Source organism: Neofelis nebulosa, chromosome 6, assembly GCF_028018385.1.
Source record: "Neofelis nebulosa isolate mNeoNeb1 chromosome 6, mNeoNeb1.pri, whole genome shotgun sequence".
Classification (NCBI taxonomy): domain Eukaryota; kingdom Metazoa; phylum Chordata; class Mammalia; order Carnivora; family Felidae; genus Neofelis; species Neofelis nebulosa.
Window position 1 is genome coordinate 138,785,814 of NC_080787.1, and position 16,090 is coordinate 138,801,903.

The 16,090-nt window shown below is 44.5% G+C and overlaps 1 protein-coding gene across 4 annotated transcripts in view; it reads right to left on the reverse strand.

Annotated features, from left to right (window-relative positions):
- The window catches only part of LRP11 (LDL receptor related protein 11), a 53,675-nt gene extending 43,689 nt beyond the window's left edge, over positions 1–9,986 (reverse strand). For all 4 annotated transcript variants that reach the window (XM_058735622.1, XM_058735621.1, XM_058735620.1 and 1 more), the window contains exons 1-2: positions 9,247–9,986; positions 2,321–2,478 (exon numbers count right to left, since the gene is read on the reverse strand). In XM_058735622.1, the coding sequence (XP_058591605.1) occupies positions 2,321–2,478; positions 9,247–9,856 (768 nt within the window). In that variant the 5' untranslated portion in view covers positions 9,857–9,986. The remainder of the gene's footprint in view (positions 1–2,320; positions 2,479–9,246) is intronic.
- Positions 9,987–16,090: the final 6,104 nt, after the last annotated feature.

Below are 16,090 nucleotides of genomic sequence, written 5' to 3' on the forward strand. Positions count from 1 at the left end.
TCAGCATCCAAATTCGGATCAGGTCATGCACGATCTTGTGGTTAGTGAGTTCGAGCCCCACACCCAGCTCACTGCTGTCAGAGCTGAGCCTGCTTCAGATCCTCTGTCTCCCTCTCTCTCTGCCTCTCCCTCGCATTCTTTCTCTCTCAAAAAAAATATGTATATATAAATAAATAAAATAAACATTAAAAAAATGAGTTTGGGGCACCTTGGTGGCGCAGTCAGTTAAACATCCTACTCTTGATCTTGGCTCAGGTCATGATCTTGCAGTTCCTGAGTTCGAGCCCCGCATGGGGCTGTACACTGACAGCACAGAACCTGCCTGGGATTCTGTTTCTCATTCTCTCTGCCCCTCCCCTACTTGTGCTCTTGCTCTCTCCTGCTCAAAATAAATGAATAAACTTAAAGAAAAATTAAAAGAAAAAACTGAGTTTATATATACAGAGAACAGATGGGTAGTTGCAAGAGGCAAGGTGTGAAGGTTGGGCAAAATGAGTAAAGTGGTAAAATGAATAAGTCATGGGAGGTAATTAAAACATGGTGGCTATAATTAATAATACGGTACTGTATATTTGAAAGTCGCTGAGAGTAGGGGCGCCTGGGTGGCTCAGTCAGTTAAGCATCCAACTCTTGATTTCGACTCAGTTATGATCTCACAGTTTCATGAGTTGAAGTCTCACCTCAGGCTCTGTGCTACAGTGCAGAGCCTGCTTGGGAGTCTCTCCCTCCCTCTCTCTCTACCCCTCTGCCACTAACTCTGTCTCAGACTCTATCAAAATAAATAAATAAATTTAAAAAATTCTTTTAAAAAAAGGAAAGTCGCTGAGAGTACATTTTTTAAAAATGTTTACTTATTTTTGAGAGAGACAGAGAGACAGAACACGAGTTGGGGAGGGGCATAGAGAGGGAGACACAGAATCCAAAGCAGGCTCCAGGCTCTGAGCTGTTGGCACAGAGCCTGATATGGGGCTCAAACCCACGAACTGTGAGATCGTGACCTGATCACAAAAAACAAATGTGTTACCATGAGATGTTAACTAGAATTATTGTTGTGATCATTTCACAATATCCAGTCGTTATGTTGTTCTTCTGAGACTAATGTTATCTACAGCTCAAACAAGGCAAAACAAAACAAAACACAACATGACAGAAAGACTCTTGTGTTTAGACCATCACTGAGCCAGTGACTCACTCCCATCTGTAGCAATTCCTGCTCAGCCCAATAAGTCTGGGGGAAAACCAGTGCTGCGTGTGCCCAAACCCGAATGTCTGAGGTCACTCTTCACCTCACTTACAAACTCAGTTATCTCAAGCAGGCCTCGTTGCTAGGTGAGATAGTTGCTTTCTGGATCATGTGAAGAATTCATGTTTTCTATTGTTATTTTCCTCTTTATATTGTTTTATATTTTTAAATTTTCTGCCTGAACCTTGAACTAAGGAAAGAAGAAATAAAAAATGTAAAAAAAAAAAAATGTTAAAAATGTAAAGAAATAAAAATAAAAAAAGGAAAAAGTAACCTGAGTCATTAAAACAAAGCATGAGTCTTTTCCCTTCAAATGTTTTGCCAAAAATTAGCAAAAAAAGAGAAAGCTTCGGGGAGCCAGGGTGGCTCATTCAGTTGAGCATCTGACTCTTAATTTCAGCTCAGGTCGTAATCCCAGGGTCATGGGATCAAGCACTGTGTCAGGCTCCACACTAAGCATGGAGCCTGCTTAAGATTCTCTCTCTCTCTCTCTCTCTGCCCCCTCCTCTGCTCACGCCCAACCTCTCATTCTCAAAAAGGGAGAAAGAAAGAAAGAAAGAAAGAAAGAAAGAAAGAAAGAAAGAAAGAAAGAAGAAAAAGAATGAGAATAAGTTTCAAAACAAATGATCAGGATCACTGTTTACTCAGTAGAAGGTAAGTTCATATTAATAAACCAACTTTTTCAACAATCACTTTTTAAAAAAAATTTTTAAAAACGTTTTTATTTATTTTTGAGAGAGAGAGAGAGAGAGAGAGAGAGACAGACAGAGCATAAGCCTGGGAGGAGCAGAGAGAGAGGGAGACACAGAATCCAAAACAGGTTCCAGGCTCTGAGCTGTCAGCACAAAGCCCGACATGAGGCTCGAACCCACAAACTGTGAGATCATGACCTGAGCCGAAGTCAGATGCTCAACCGACTGAGTTACCCAGGTGCCCCTCAACAACCACTTTTATGCTTTCTCCATTTTATAGCTCTTCTGCTAGCTTACAAATAATTTGGAAACGGGAGTGGAAGAACATTACGAGAGATCACCTCATGGAAATATTTGGTGTCATTACAATGACATCATGAATTACCTTCATGTTCACTGATGGGTCACCCAACAACATTGTCCACTCATACTGGACTATGGCATGGTCGTCTGTGCTCTCACGGCCGTCCAAAACCACTCCATCTGTAGGCAGGTGCAAAACCACATCCTGTCCAGCCTTGCTGAGTGGAGGCTCATCCTTTTCTGTGAAAGAAAATAAATAATTCACAGGAGATGACTGCCTATTTTTTTACAATTTGTTTAAAGCCGTATCTTGTTTGCTAGAATAGATGTAGTCTAGCAAGCAACTAGTATGAGAATGTATAGCAACTGAAAGCTATTTTCTTATTGATTTTCATGTATTCTCTTTATATAATAAATAATAAAATAGCAATTTATTAAGAATATGGAATTTAGCTCTAATACATGCTGAAGAGAAGGTGTGGAGAATCAGTTATTAGCAGTAGCTAGGACAAAATTGTGGGTACAAGACAAAGTAGTAGGCCATCCTATCTGGAATAGCAGTTTTACTCTCTAGAGTCAAAGTTTCATTTAAATCATAAATAATTTAAGTTCAAGGTTCAATTAAATGAATTTTTTTAAAAAAAGGACTTTTGAAACACATCTGAAAAACATCCACCTCTGATATACATTTTTTTCCGCATCCTCAAGTTTTTATTTTTTTTATTTTTATTTTTTTTAATTTATTTATTTTTTATTTTTTAATATATGAAATTTACTGTCAAATTGGTTTCCATACAACACCCAGTGCTCATCCCAAAAGGTGCCCTCCTCAATACCCATCACCCACCCTGCCCTCCCTCCCACCCCCCATCAACCCTCAGTTTGTTCTCAGTTTTTAACAGTCTCTTATGCTTTACTCAAGTTTTTAAAATAGGTATAAAGTATTCTATATATAGGAAATAAATTGGGGCACCTGGGTGGCTCAGTCAGTTAAGTGTCCGAATTTGGCTCAGGTCATAATCTCATGGTTTGTGGGTTTGAGCCCCGCGTCAGGCTCTCTGCTGACAGCTTAGAACCTGGAGTCTGCTTCAGATTCTGTCTCCCTCTCTCTCTGCTCCTCCCCTGCTTGTTCTCTCTCTCTCTCAAAAATAAACATTAAAAAAATTTTTTTAAAGCTAATACTAAATTTGGAAAGTTAAGGCAAGTTCTTAGATTCACACAAAATAAAGCTTAACCTAGCAATCCTCTGGAAAACAATTTTTCATCTAGGAAAATAGAAAACATTCAGTTTCTAACAACTAATTTTTATAACAGAAGCTGGCACACTAAGTTTCTGTATAATAGCAAAACAAATATGCTTACCTTTGATCTGGAATAGTAGTAAATAATTTAAGGCTAACTACGTTCACTAACTACTAATCTATAACTGGTAGCTGCTTCAGTTGTGACTGATAGGAGAAGCTGCATACAGAAAACATTTCTAAGTGCAGAGTTATGAATATTTTATTGATTTAAGCTTATTAGTAAACTTACTCAAATGTACATATATAAATATATATATATATATTCTTTTTTTTTTGAGAGAGAGAGAGAGAGAGGGAGAGAGCATGCCTGTGTGAGTGGGGGAGAGGGGAAGAGGGAGAGAGAATCCTAAGCAGACCCCACACCCAGTGCAGAGCCAATGTAGGTGGATCCCACGACCGTGAGATCATGACCTGAGCCAAAATCAAAGGTGGGACGCTTAACCAACTGAGCCACTCATTCACCCTGATATATTTTAAAGAAACTTAGTAACACTACTGGTAAAAAGCCTATAGGTTCTTATAATATATCCTTTTTGGTATCTGCTACTTCCTCCCTACTCCAGTGCCAAAGCTCTGTCCAAATGCTGGCCTGGATTTGTTCCTCCTTAACTTCTGCTGAATGATGTTGCTGAGGCACTGCTCTCTTCCTCCAAAGCCCAGTTGCTTCCTAAGCAAATGTCTAAGAGCCAATTCAGATGTCGCAGGGCCTGAGGTCTGGGGCTAGCAGCAATCCTATTGGTTTCTCAGTAGTTAAAAACAGGTAGTCACTCTTGACACACTGCAGCTAAAATGACTTTTCTGAAATTCTAATCTGATTGGGTCATTTCCATGTTTAAGAAAAACCCTTCAACAAGTTACCATGACTTTTCAGATGTTCAGAGACCTGCTCGTCCAGTGCTATCTTCTACTCTACTGATCCTCCCAATACCCAGAAACAGAATTTCTGTAAGGGGCGGGCAGCTCTCAGAGCTGTGGCTGTTCTGAATAAGAACGCTGCTGGTCATCTCAAAAAGAGATGACTTTTTTTTATGAGCATGTTTACAGGGCATAAGCACATTTGCTATTGCCAATGGTTACATTTGTCTATTGAGAAGAGTCCCATTTCTATAGTCATTTAAAAGAATGAGGACTAATAACTCAGATTTAAATAAGCCACACAAGCAACCTTTGCATAAGAAGAAATTTGTTCTGCCTTTTTTCACCTCTGAGCAAACACCCAGTGTCTTATGTCTATTCTGCTTCTCCCAGGTAAGGAGAGAGGTGACAATTTCATTACTAATAGGCCATTTTACACAGTGTTACACAGATATTTCTTTTGGTTCTGGAAGTTTTCATTGCTTTTCACACAGTAGTTTACCACTTTATAAATCTGGAAAGCATCTTATAATTTGCAGTAATACCTTATAATTAGCAGCTATTTGCATGAAAATTTATTTTTAAAGTATTGTTTACAAGTAAACTAAACCTATAGAATATAAACAATGAATGCTTTAATATATTTTTATGCCCTCAAAGATGTAACCACAAAGACTTAAGATGGAAAAATCAGGTAAGTTTTGAAATACCCCACATATTACAAAACTAATTAATTCTACCCCTCCTGGAAGAAAAAAAAAATCATTGTTTTAGTTGTTCACTTTTCTTTAGGTAAGCTTTAAGATACCATTTATAAGCACAATGAAATCCTCATATCCTCTACATTGATCACTATTGTAACTGAAATAAGAGAGATGCATTTCTTCATCAGTTCAAGTCCAGGGAAGTTACACTGCATAATGCATTTCAAAATAAGCCAGAGCTTACCTACCCAGAAACAGGCCTTAAAAATAAACAAGTGACAACAAGAAGAGGAAAGGAATGTGCTATCATTTAAAAACTATTTGACTTGATGGGTTGCTTGGGTGGCTCAGTTGGTTAAGCATCTGACTTCAGCTCAGGTCATGATCTCGTGGTTCACGAGTTCAAGCCCTGCATCAGGCTCTGTGCTGACAGCTCAGAGCCTGGAGCCTGCTTCAGATTCTGTGTCTCCCTCTCTCCCTCTGCCGCTGCCCAACTCGTGCTCTCTCTCTCTCTCTCTCTCTCAAAAATAAATAACAACATTAAAAAACTTTTAAAAATATTTGACTTGCTGATAAAGAACATGACAAAGGTAAATCTGCATTTTTCATCATCAAAATATAATAAAGCAATGCTAAGTACTCTGGAAGCATTGATTTCTTTCAAAAACCAGACACACTTGGTAAGATCTACGGAGGCAAAATAAGACTCATACCAATTTTGATGAAGCCTATCGAGGTGGCATTTTATACAGGTAAGAATAATATTACTGTTCAGTTAACTAATCTGATTTACAACACACTGCTGTAAACAGAGCCTTAAGGACAAGGAGGAGGTTCTGGAATCTGGATCTGTACTGTGTGGGCACAAATGATACAGCGGAGGTTGAGGAATTAGAAAGGACTCTTGAAGTCAGGATACAGAAGTCACGCCAGACTAAGGGAAGAGGCTTAGATACTATGTGTCAAAATCCATGAGGTTGGTTGATTGGTTTTCGTGGTTTCTTTTTTCTTTGTGTGTTCTTAATTGTAACACTTCAGGAAAGAATTATTCATAACCCCAATCTGATTATCATCATTTTTAGTGTGTACTGTTATAGTCTTTCTCTATACGAGCTGATAATAAGAGGTGCCATTTATTGGGTGGCATAAGTGCTAAGTGCTCGTAAGCCATAATGTCACTCAACTCTCATGAGTCTCTGAGGTAGGTATTATCAGCTGCATCAGACTCAAGGAATGATTTAGAGGCTAAGTTGCCTAAGATGATACAAAAGATAAATCTGTCTTAAAGATCTGATGTCTGCCCAGATCTTTCTAAGTATACTGTGGGGGTACCCAAAGTGTATTCCAGTTACAGGAAATGTAAATTTACATCCTGAATTAACCTAACTTATTAATAGGTTCTATTTATTAATATTTATTCATATATCCTATTATTGCCCATGTTACTATATAAACTTCACAGTTGCCATTTTGATTTTTTAAAAATATTTTTAATGTTTATTTTTGAGAGACAGAGAGAGAGAGGAAAAGAGAGAGAGACAGAGCATGAGTGGGGGAGGGGCAGAAAAAGAGAGGGAGACGCAGAATCCAAAGCAGGCTGCAGGCTCTGAGCTGTCAGCACAGAGCCCGATGCAGGGCTCAAACTCCGAAACAGTGACATCATGACCTGAGCTGAAGTCAGATGCTTAACAGACTGAGGCATCTACGTGCCCCATCCATTTTGATTTTTAACCTCTCGTATTAGACATCTACTTTGTTATCAATTTTTTTCACCATTATAAATAATGCCACAATAAATATTTTTGCTCCTTTTTCTTTAGCATGGATCACTTTCCTACAAAAACTATTCCAGAAGAACGAATGACTATTTTAGTTGTCTCTGCCACATATTTCCTGCGTGACACTTGCATGACGCAGCTCCACATTCACAAGCATCGAGACTTTGGGCAAGTTACTTTCTCTCCCCAAGCCTTCCAGTACACTAGAGATTATAACAGAACCCAGATCTTTGGCTGTTGTGAGGAGAATGAGTTCCTGTGTCTAAGGACTTATAATAATGCCTAATACCAAACTCAATCAGCAACAAACACAGCTGATGGACTCTGCTATAAATTTGCGCCACCCCATCCCAACCACCCCCTCACCATTTCATGACGTTTTGACTCACCTCACATGGCCTCCCAACAAATTCTCTGTAAGAGCTTTTCTAAACCATTTTCATGCTCCTTTGGCTTCCAACTCTGTATGCTCACAAAAGTCAGAAAAAGGGATGCCTGGGCGGTTCAGTCGGTTAAGCAGCTGACTCTTGATTTTGGCCCAGGTCATAATCTCACAGGTGGTAAGATCAAGCCCCACATCGGGCTCTGAGCTGACAGTATGGAGCCTGCTTGGGATTCTCTCTCTCCCTTTGTCTCTGCCCCTCCCACACTCACGCGTGCTCTCTCTCAAAATAAACTTTTTTAAAAAGTCCGAAAAAAAGAGACAATTCAAGAAGGAAAAACTTAGAAGTTTCGGAAGCATAAAGAACTTCAAACGGTTAAGCATCTGGGCAGGGCAAACACAGGGCATGTGGGCAGGTAACCTTTGCCCTAGCTGCAGAGAATAAGGGTGCCTTGGGGCCTGAGCTACGCACACCCTTCCAGTTTCCATGTCGCTGGGGATATGAAGTGTCAGCATGACAGTGTTTTCCAGAATGAGGACCAAACCCTGCAGTCACCTGTATTCACCCCTGACCATCTATATAATTGAATTCCCAAATTCAGAAACTTCTACTTAGTAAACCTAACTTTTTTTTTTTTTTTTTTTAAATTTCCACGAGCATATTCCTTGTTTTCCTTCTGTTATCCCCCGGCTTATAAGAAAGCTTCCTGTGGCGATGTTGGTTTTTTTCCAGATGTGCATTGAGAACAAGGGAAAGGGATTTTGTTTCTTTGCTGCTGGGATTTTTTGGTCTGTGTTTGAGTCAAGAGGAAGGATGTATAACACCATGGGGCAGGCTCAGTGATGGTGGTGGGGGTCCAAGTGAAAATGCTTCCTGCCTCCACTTCAGGGAGAACACTTTGGTGTTCTTCCCAATGTCTGCCTCAAGGCTGAGCAGTCACAGGGTGACCTTTGATGTCTGCTACCCCAACACGGGTTCTGAGCTTTCTCTGAGGTGCAGGTGGGTAGGGAGGTGGGCCATTGTGGATATGGTTTCCCAGACCCTTGTCTTTGGACCTTCAGGTCTTGGGAGACTCCAGACTTCCAAAGCAGCTGAGGCTACCCCGCCCCCTGCCCAATCTTGCTATGATATCATTCTTATGAATGCTCTTATAAATCAAAGAGCAACAGAGTGGAATCAAACACACAGTGAACCACACGTGGGCCCAATCAAGGTTTTATTCCCTCAACGGCCTTAATCTCCAACGGCTACAATTTTTCTTGTGCCTTCTGTATATGCCTTGACTCTCATTCAGAACATGGGCAGGAAGTAAAACTATAGAATGAAAAGCATCATTATTAGCTCTTTTTAAAAAGGGACATGCCTTAAACTTTCTTATTCTCAACTAAAATCAAATCCCTTCCTTTCCCTCTTTACAAAAGGGATCTGTAGTTCATGGGAATCAGTTGGATCCACTTCAAAAATACCTGACACCAAGTTTCCCCTTCCCATTTTTGTCTGATGAAAATCACTACACACGGAATCATGAGTCGTGAGAACCAAGCTAAGAAACGGGTGTGCTATGAGCAAGCCGGCATCTAATTAAATTCTGCTCTTGTAATTACTTGACACAAACCATGGCTTACAAAAAACCTCTGGGCCTAAAATAAACTCCCCCCCCCCCTTCGAGTTTTTCTCCTCCTTTAAATCGAATTTCTGTGAATCCTCTCAGGTCAGCCTCCCTCCCCGAGCCTAGAAAAATTCCAGAAGCAGCCCACGGTGCCCTCTTCTGCCCAATCTACTAAGGTTTCTCAGAAACCATCCATAAGACAAATCACAGCCACTCCTCTGGATGCCCGCGAACTAAAATAACTTGGAACGAAGCTGTTCCATTTCTCACTTGGCTGTACTGCCTAAGCGGGTCTCCCGGACGCAGCCACCCAACAGGTGCGAGGGCGGCCGCACCCAAGAGGTCTGACCCAGCCTCCTCCCGCGGAGTGCTCACCCATGGGAGGCGAGGCATCCGGGTCTTCCTGCGCGCCCTGCAGGGCGCGGCTCAGGCTGTAGCTGCTGTAGCCGCGGTGCAGCGCGAACTTGCAAACGCTGCGGCCGCGGGCGGTGCAGTTGAAGAGGTAGCAGCCGAGCGCGGCGGCGGGGGGCGCGGGCCGCCGGGGCAGCTCCACCACGGCCACGGAGCAGCGCGGCTCCGAGCAGCAGGCCGCCACGCACTGCCGCCAGTCCCGCACGGCCGCCGGCGCGGTCAGGAAGCTGGCGCCGGCCGCGAGGGAGTCCTTGGTGCGGATGATGGCGTCCGGCATGGCGCTGTAGCCGCCGCCGCCCGGGCCCGGGCAGCCCTCCTGGGGACCGCCGCCCGCGCGCAGCTCCAGCTCCAGCTCCTCCTGCGGCCGCTCCTGCTGCAGCTGCCGACGGAACTCCTCCAGCAGTTGCTCCACTCCCGACAGCTGCGCGTGCAGTTCGGACAGAGGCGCGGAGGGCGGCCCGGCCGCGCCGCCGCTCGGCAGCCACAGGCAGAGCAGCAGCAGCCCGCGCAGCGCCCGGTGCCGCGGCGGCCGCCTGCGCCCCGAGCCCGCGCTCTCCCCGGCGGCGAAGGCCATGGCGGCCGGCGGCTGAGGCCGCGAGCCGAGGCGGGGCCGCAGAGCGCGAGGAAGGCGGGCGAGCGCGGGGCCCGTGCCCCTCCGGCGCGACCGCGGCGGCCGCTAGGCCCTGGCGCCTCACAGCGCGGCCTCCCCGGGGCCGGGCTGCGCCCCTGAGGCCGCGGGCGCGCGGTCGTCGGCGGGAACCGCAGCAACGAGAGGCATAGCCAGCCGGGCAGGGCGCCGCTCCTTGTCCTTTCTGGAGGCTTCCGGGAGGGCCCGCGCCTCGGGACCGGGACCCTGGGCGCACTCTGAGGCGGCTAGGCGGCCTCGGACCGGATCAGCACCCGGGCTGCGAACAGTGGCCGCGGCGGGGGCGGAGGCGCGTCAAGCCCCGCCCCCCACCCCCGGCGCCGAGGTCCCGCCCCGCCCCTTGCTCGCATTGACCCCTCCCACCACAGCCTTCCGCAGGCTCCTCCCAAGCTGGGAGGGAGCGGGAAAGAGCCCTGTAGGGTAGCTTTCTGGGGGTGCCGCCCTGAGAGTTCTTAGGCCGACCACAGCCCTCCAAGCCTGGGCAGGCTTTGCATCTGAGACCCACTCGGCTTCATGAACGAGCGAGACCTGCTCGAGTGTCAGCTCAGAGGGGAAGCTCCAATTATTAGGACCTCAGGGTCTGCTTAAGAAAAGGGACTTGAACCAGGGAACCACCAGTCTTCAGTCCTTCACCTCCAGAGTCCCCGATTGTTTACACATTAGGTTCCCCAGATGCACTTGGGTAGCACAAGGCTGGCAACGCTGTTGAAATATATAAAAATCAAGCAGTCACATTCCCTTATGTTTTCCATAAGGGAAACTTATGGAAATCTGAACACAGCCAATTAGGAGGACCTGATGAGTTACCTCTATTCAGCGTGTAGAGAGGCCTTCCAGCTTAGATCATGTGAGATCTAGTGGAGTTGTGTTTTATTTATTTATTTATTTATTTATTTATTTATTTTTATTGAATGAAATTTCGCAGATAATCTTTCCCTTTACCAAAAATCCAGTCTACTGGAGACCACATCTGAGAGCTTTAACTGCCTGCCAGCAACTTCTACAACTTATTTATCTCAGACAGACTCTCTTTCTCTTGATTCATTTTTTTCTCCTGATTGTGGATCACATTTTCTTGCTTTTTGGCACATTCAGAAGTTTTTTTTTTTTGACTGGATACATGAACATTGTAATTTGTACATTGTTCAATGTCTGGATTTTTTAGGAGGGAGAGAGAAAATAACTGGATAGGAAAATGCAATTTCTGATATATACATATACATTTTAAATTTTAGAGCTTATATTTAGGGACCTATTGCTTTCAGATCTAGAATAGAGGAGATAGAACTAGAAGGTAAAAATACAAAAGAAGAAAAAAGAAAATATAGCCCAGTATTTCTTGCTATTCCATGAAAAGGGAAATTCTTAGAGTTCATGAGGGTGTGTATGTGAGTGACTTTGAGGCTGATAAAATGGCCTCTTAGCACTAACGGCTATGTCTGGACTATAGCCTGGGCGGCTGGTTTTTCTACCTATGAGATAGTCACCCCACACAACTGAAGCCACTTAAAGATACCTTTGACAACATAAGCATTCCTTTTGTCTTAGACCTCAGAGAGCACCAGTAGGCTTATGATAAAGAGAAACTTTTACTTGTGATAAGAATGGACCCTGGAGGCAGCATCAAATCTTCCATTATAATAATAATAATTATTATGAAACATAAACATGTATGATAGTGCGATATAATATTAACTAACGATTGTAATGATTTCAAAGTATGCCAATACTTTCGTGTACATGAATTCATATGGCTTTCACAGAGATTTTAAGATGGACACGTGGCCCTCACTCCTGCCTTTGGGGCAGTGAAAGGGAAGTCGGTATAGAATGAGAACCAGCTCACGTGTTCCATGGGGGAGACAATGAGGGACAGGTGGCAGGGACAGCATTTCTCAGGAGCATTCATCTCTAATCCTTCCAGCACTGCCAAAGCTTCCCTCTTTATAACTTCACAAGAGGGTCCTTTTGAGAAAAGTAGAAATGACTTAATGTGTTTACCATTAACACTGGTTATTTCTGTGGCGTGAGGTGGGAATAGTGGAGGGAAATACTCACTTTTTTACTTTACAAGACTTCGTATCAGTTGAAATTTTTGTAATGAGGTTGTCATAAAATATTTTTCATTAAAAAAACAAAACAGGCCCTGACTTCTGCTGCAGCCATATTAGAGTAAAGGGGTTGGGTTTAACCTCCAAACTTAGATGAAAAATCCAGAAAAAAATTAAAAAGAAATAATGTGCAGGGGCATCTGGGTGGCTCAGTTGGTTAAGTGATGGGCTCCTGATTTAGGCTCAGGTCATGATCTCATGGCTCGAGAGCTCGAGCCCTGCGTCGGGCTCTGCACTGACAGCATGGAGCCTGCTTGGGATTCTCTCTCTCCCTCTCTGTGCCTCACCTCCCCCCAAATAAATAAATAAACTTAAAGAAAGAAAGAAAGAAAGAAAGAAAGAAAGAAAGAAAGAAAGAAAGAAAGAAAGAAAGAAAGAAAGAAAGAAAGAAAAAGAAAGAAAGAAAAAAAGAAAGAAAGAAAGAAAGAAAAGAAAGAAAGAAAGAAAGAAAGAAAGAAAGAAAGAAAGAAAGAAAGAAAGAAAGAGCGTTGGACAGCAGATAACAGGCAGTGCAGGACCCTGGACAAGGGACACTAAGGAAGTGATCCTTCTGACTGCCTTGGCTTCCTGCCCGGAGAGGGATTCCAGACTGCAGGGCTGGGAGGGGAACCCAAAGGGAGCCTGGCAGTCTCTCTGAGCAGAGAAAGTGGCATTGAGAATTTTAAAGGGCCAGGTGGCTAGAATCCACAGGGCAGAGTACCACAGGGGAGAGAGCTACAGGGAAAGAGATCTGGAGGCGTGCAGAAGGTTCCCCCGAGCCTTCACCTGAGTGCCGGTCAAGTGCATGCTTGTAAGGAAACTATCCAAGGTCAGAGAAAGAACCACTGGAAAGAAGCAGGCAGAAGAATTTCCAAGCTGCATTGGCCTGGGAATAGTGATGTTCTGGACAGCCAGAGTGGAGAAACCTGTAATACCAGGGTGCAGTGGGAGAGAAGGGCTAGAAAGAAGTGCAAATACACTTATACTGGGTGTAAGATACGTTTACATTTTGATTGTGGTGATGGTCCCACTGGTCCCTACATGTGTCAAAGCTCATCAGAGTGTATACTTGAAGTAGGTCCAGCTTATTGTCTTCAATTATACTTTAATAAAACTGTGAAAAGCAGGTTTCATTGCATGGTATATTAGGAGGGAGATTGGGGCCGATTATGATTTGTGAGACAGGCAACAAATCATTTCTCTCCAAGTTGCAGTTTTTCTCATTTCATTTCTATTGGAAACAAAATATCTTTGTTTGCAAAGCCCAAACATCAAAACCTTACCGATGGACAGAAGAATTTGTATGTAAAGACAAATATGTCAGGACTTTGGGCTGAAAAGATGGAGATACATTCCTGCTTTATAAGATCATTAAGGGAAAGGCGCCTGGGTGGCTCAGTGGGTTAAGCGGCCGACTGGGCTCAGGTCATGATTTCATGGTTCATGAGTTTGAGCCCCGCTGTGCTGACAGCTCAGAGCCTGGAAGACTGCTTCGGATTCTGTGTCTCTCTCGCTGCCCCTCTCCTGCTCACACTCTGTTTCTCTCTCTCTCTCTCAAAAAAACAGACACTAAAAACAATTTTTTAAAAAAAAGATCATTAAGGGTAAAGTCCAGCAAATTGGGATCTGCACATTGTAGGTCCATTTATTGACTGTTGGAACAAGATTGCCAGCCTAGTGACCATCATAAATGCTTTACAGGCATTAAATAAGTTTAGTGCATGCGAAGTGCTTAGAATACAGTCCGACACTTGGGAGATGCTTGCTAAATGCTAGTTATTATTTCTAGTTCCACTTCTTAATTTTACAGGTACAAAAAGTCGGACCCACAGAAATGAAGGAGCGTCCCCAGTATTAGAAGGTGTGCAACTGCCCGAAGCCTGAATCTCCTACAACCTGGTCATTATACTATGATTCCTCCTTGTCCACACCACTTTCACGGAGTCTAATGTGCCCACACCCTTGGAAGGGGCAGCCCCAGCTTCCAGATGGCCCCACCCCGTCCACTCAGGGAACCGATAATAAGCACCCAGCCCAAGCTGAGCCAATCAGATATTCTGTCCCAGGAACATAAAATACAGAATTGAGACACAGATGCAATGGGTGAGAAAAGCATAGCTGGACAGCTGGCCGGGCTCCAGGGCTCCGTGTAAGGGGACGATGAAGCAGAGAAGCTGATCAGCAGAGGAGGACAAATGGAGCAGTGGGGGCGGGAGGGGGGCGGCAAACAGGGAACAGTGCACAGGAGCTCCGAGAGAGGGACAGAATGAAGACAGGAGCTTCCTGGCAGCTTTGAAGCCCCAGAAGGCTTCCCTGAGTGCCTGCTTGGCCTTGCACTTGGGTTCTTTGCCTAGACTTTTATTCTTTACAGCCAAGTGAGCCATGCTTGTCCTGATTCAATTTCTGTGGATTGCAAACAACAGAAACCCACTTCAAATTGGCTTCCACCGCGCTTACGCATGTGAGACAGGCAGGGCATGAGAGGCCACTAGGCCTGAAGGAGGGCAGTGGCCTGAAGGAGGGCCAGGACCCAAAGACAGACAGCTCTCAGCTTATTCCCAAGTGTGGGGAATAAGCTTTGGAATTCCCTGAGCCTGTACGGATGGGGTAACAAGGCGTAAAGAAATAGAAAGCTATAGGATGCTCCTACCCAAGTCTGGGTAAACAAGATTAGGTAAATAGGTATAGACAGGGCAGGGTAAAGGACCCAAAGTAGAACAAAGGTATATGAGGTAAACAAGATTACTTTGTATTCAGGGTGGAAACACCCCCCAAGTTAGTACTATAGCAGAAAGCTGCTTTCACAGGAAGGAAGGACCAAATTAGGTAAACAGGTAAACAGGGCTATAAATGGCTGCAGGGCAAAGTCGGCCCAGAGCAGAGCTAGTTAACAAAAGAAAGGTGCCGTGTTGACCCTGAGGTAGCTTGCTCTTTCTTGCCCCCTAGGCCAGTTTAGGTAAACAGCGGTGGTGCCTCAAGTCTGCTGTAAACAACCTTCCTCCTGGCTGACCACCAGGCTTTTGTTTTGTATTAACCCAAACCTGTAACCCCGCATATCTTCAAGACCCCCGTTCCCTCACATCCATGAGTTAATGTTCACAGTTTCATTGTTTACCATATTTGTAAGCCTTCTGATCCTAATAAAAACCGAGCAAGGACCCTTAATCAGGGCTCGTCTTTTCCTGGACATTAGCCATCTCTCGCATTTTAATCCTGCATCTTGCTTTCTTGCTAGGCAAGAGAGAACGCTAGACCCAGAGTCTATGACCAAGCAATTGGTCTCCCATCGGCTGCCTCTCCTGTCTAGGGCCAAGTGGTCCGCACCCATGATACCTGGTCAGTTTCAGGAGAGAGATTCTGTTGAGTCCAATTTGGTCCTGTGTCTCCCTCCCCAGGTGCAGTTACTGAGGTGCTGAGATTATGAGCTACAAATGTGGCTTCGGGCACTGCTTTCCCTCCTACACTGAGGATGGAGTGAGAGAAAGAGAGTGGTAGGGAGCTGGTGAAAATCCTGAAAAGTTGTCTTCTACATTGTTTAAGGCAATGCCCAGCATTGGCCCAGACATTTCTATTGATTTTTTTTTTTTTTTTAAGTAGGCTACACACCCTGCATGGAGCCCAACACAGGGCTTGAACTCATGACCCTGATATCAAGAGTCAGACAATCAACTGAGCCACCCAGGAACCCGTGGATTTTTATTTTAAATTTAAGAAACATTTAGGGGCATCTGGGTGGCTCAGTTGGTTAAGTGCCTGACTTCGACTCAGGTCATGATCTCGCAGTTCGTGGGTTCGAGCCCCACATCGGGGTCTGTGCTGACAGCTCGGAGCCTGGAGTCTGCTTTAGATTCTGTGTCTCCCTCTCTCTCTGCCCCTCCCCCACTCATGCTCTGCCTCTCTCTGTCTCAAAAATAAACATTAAAAAAATTAAAAAAAATTTTTTTTTTTTAACATTTATTTGTTTTTGAGACAGAGAGAGACAGAGCATGAACGGGGGAGGGGCAGAGAGAGAGGGAGACACAGAATCAGAAGCAGGCTCCAGGCTCTGAGCCATCAACCCAGAGCCCGACGC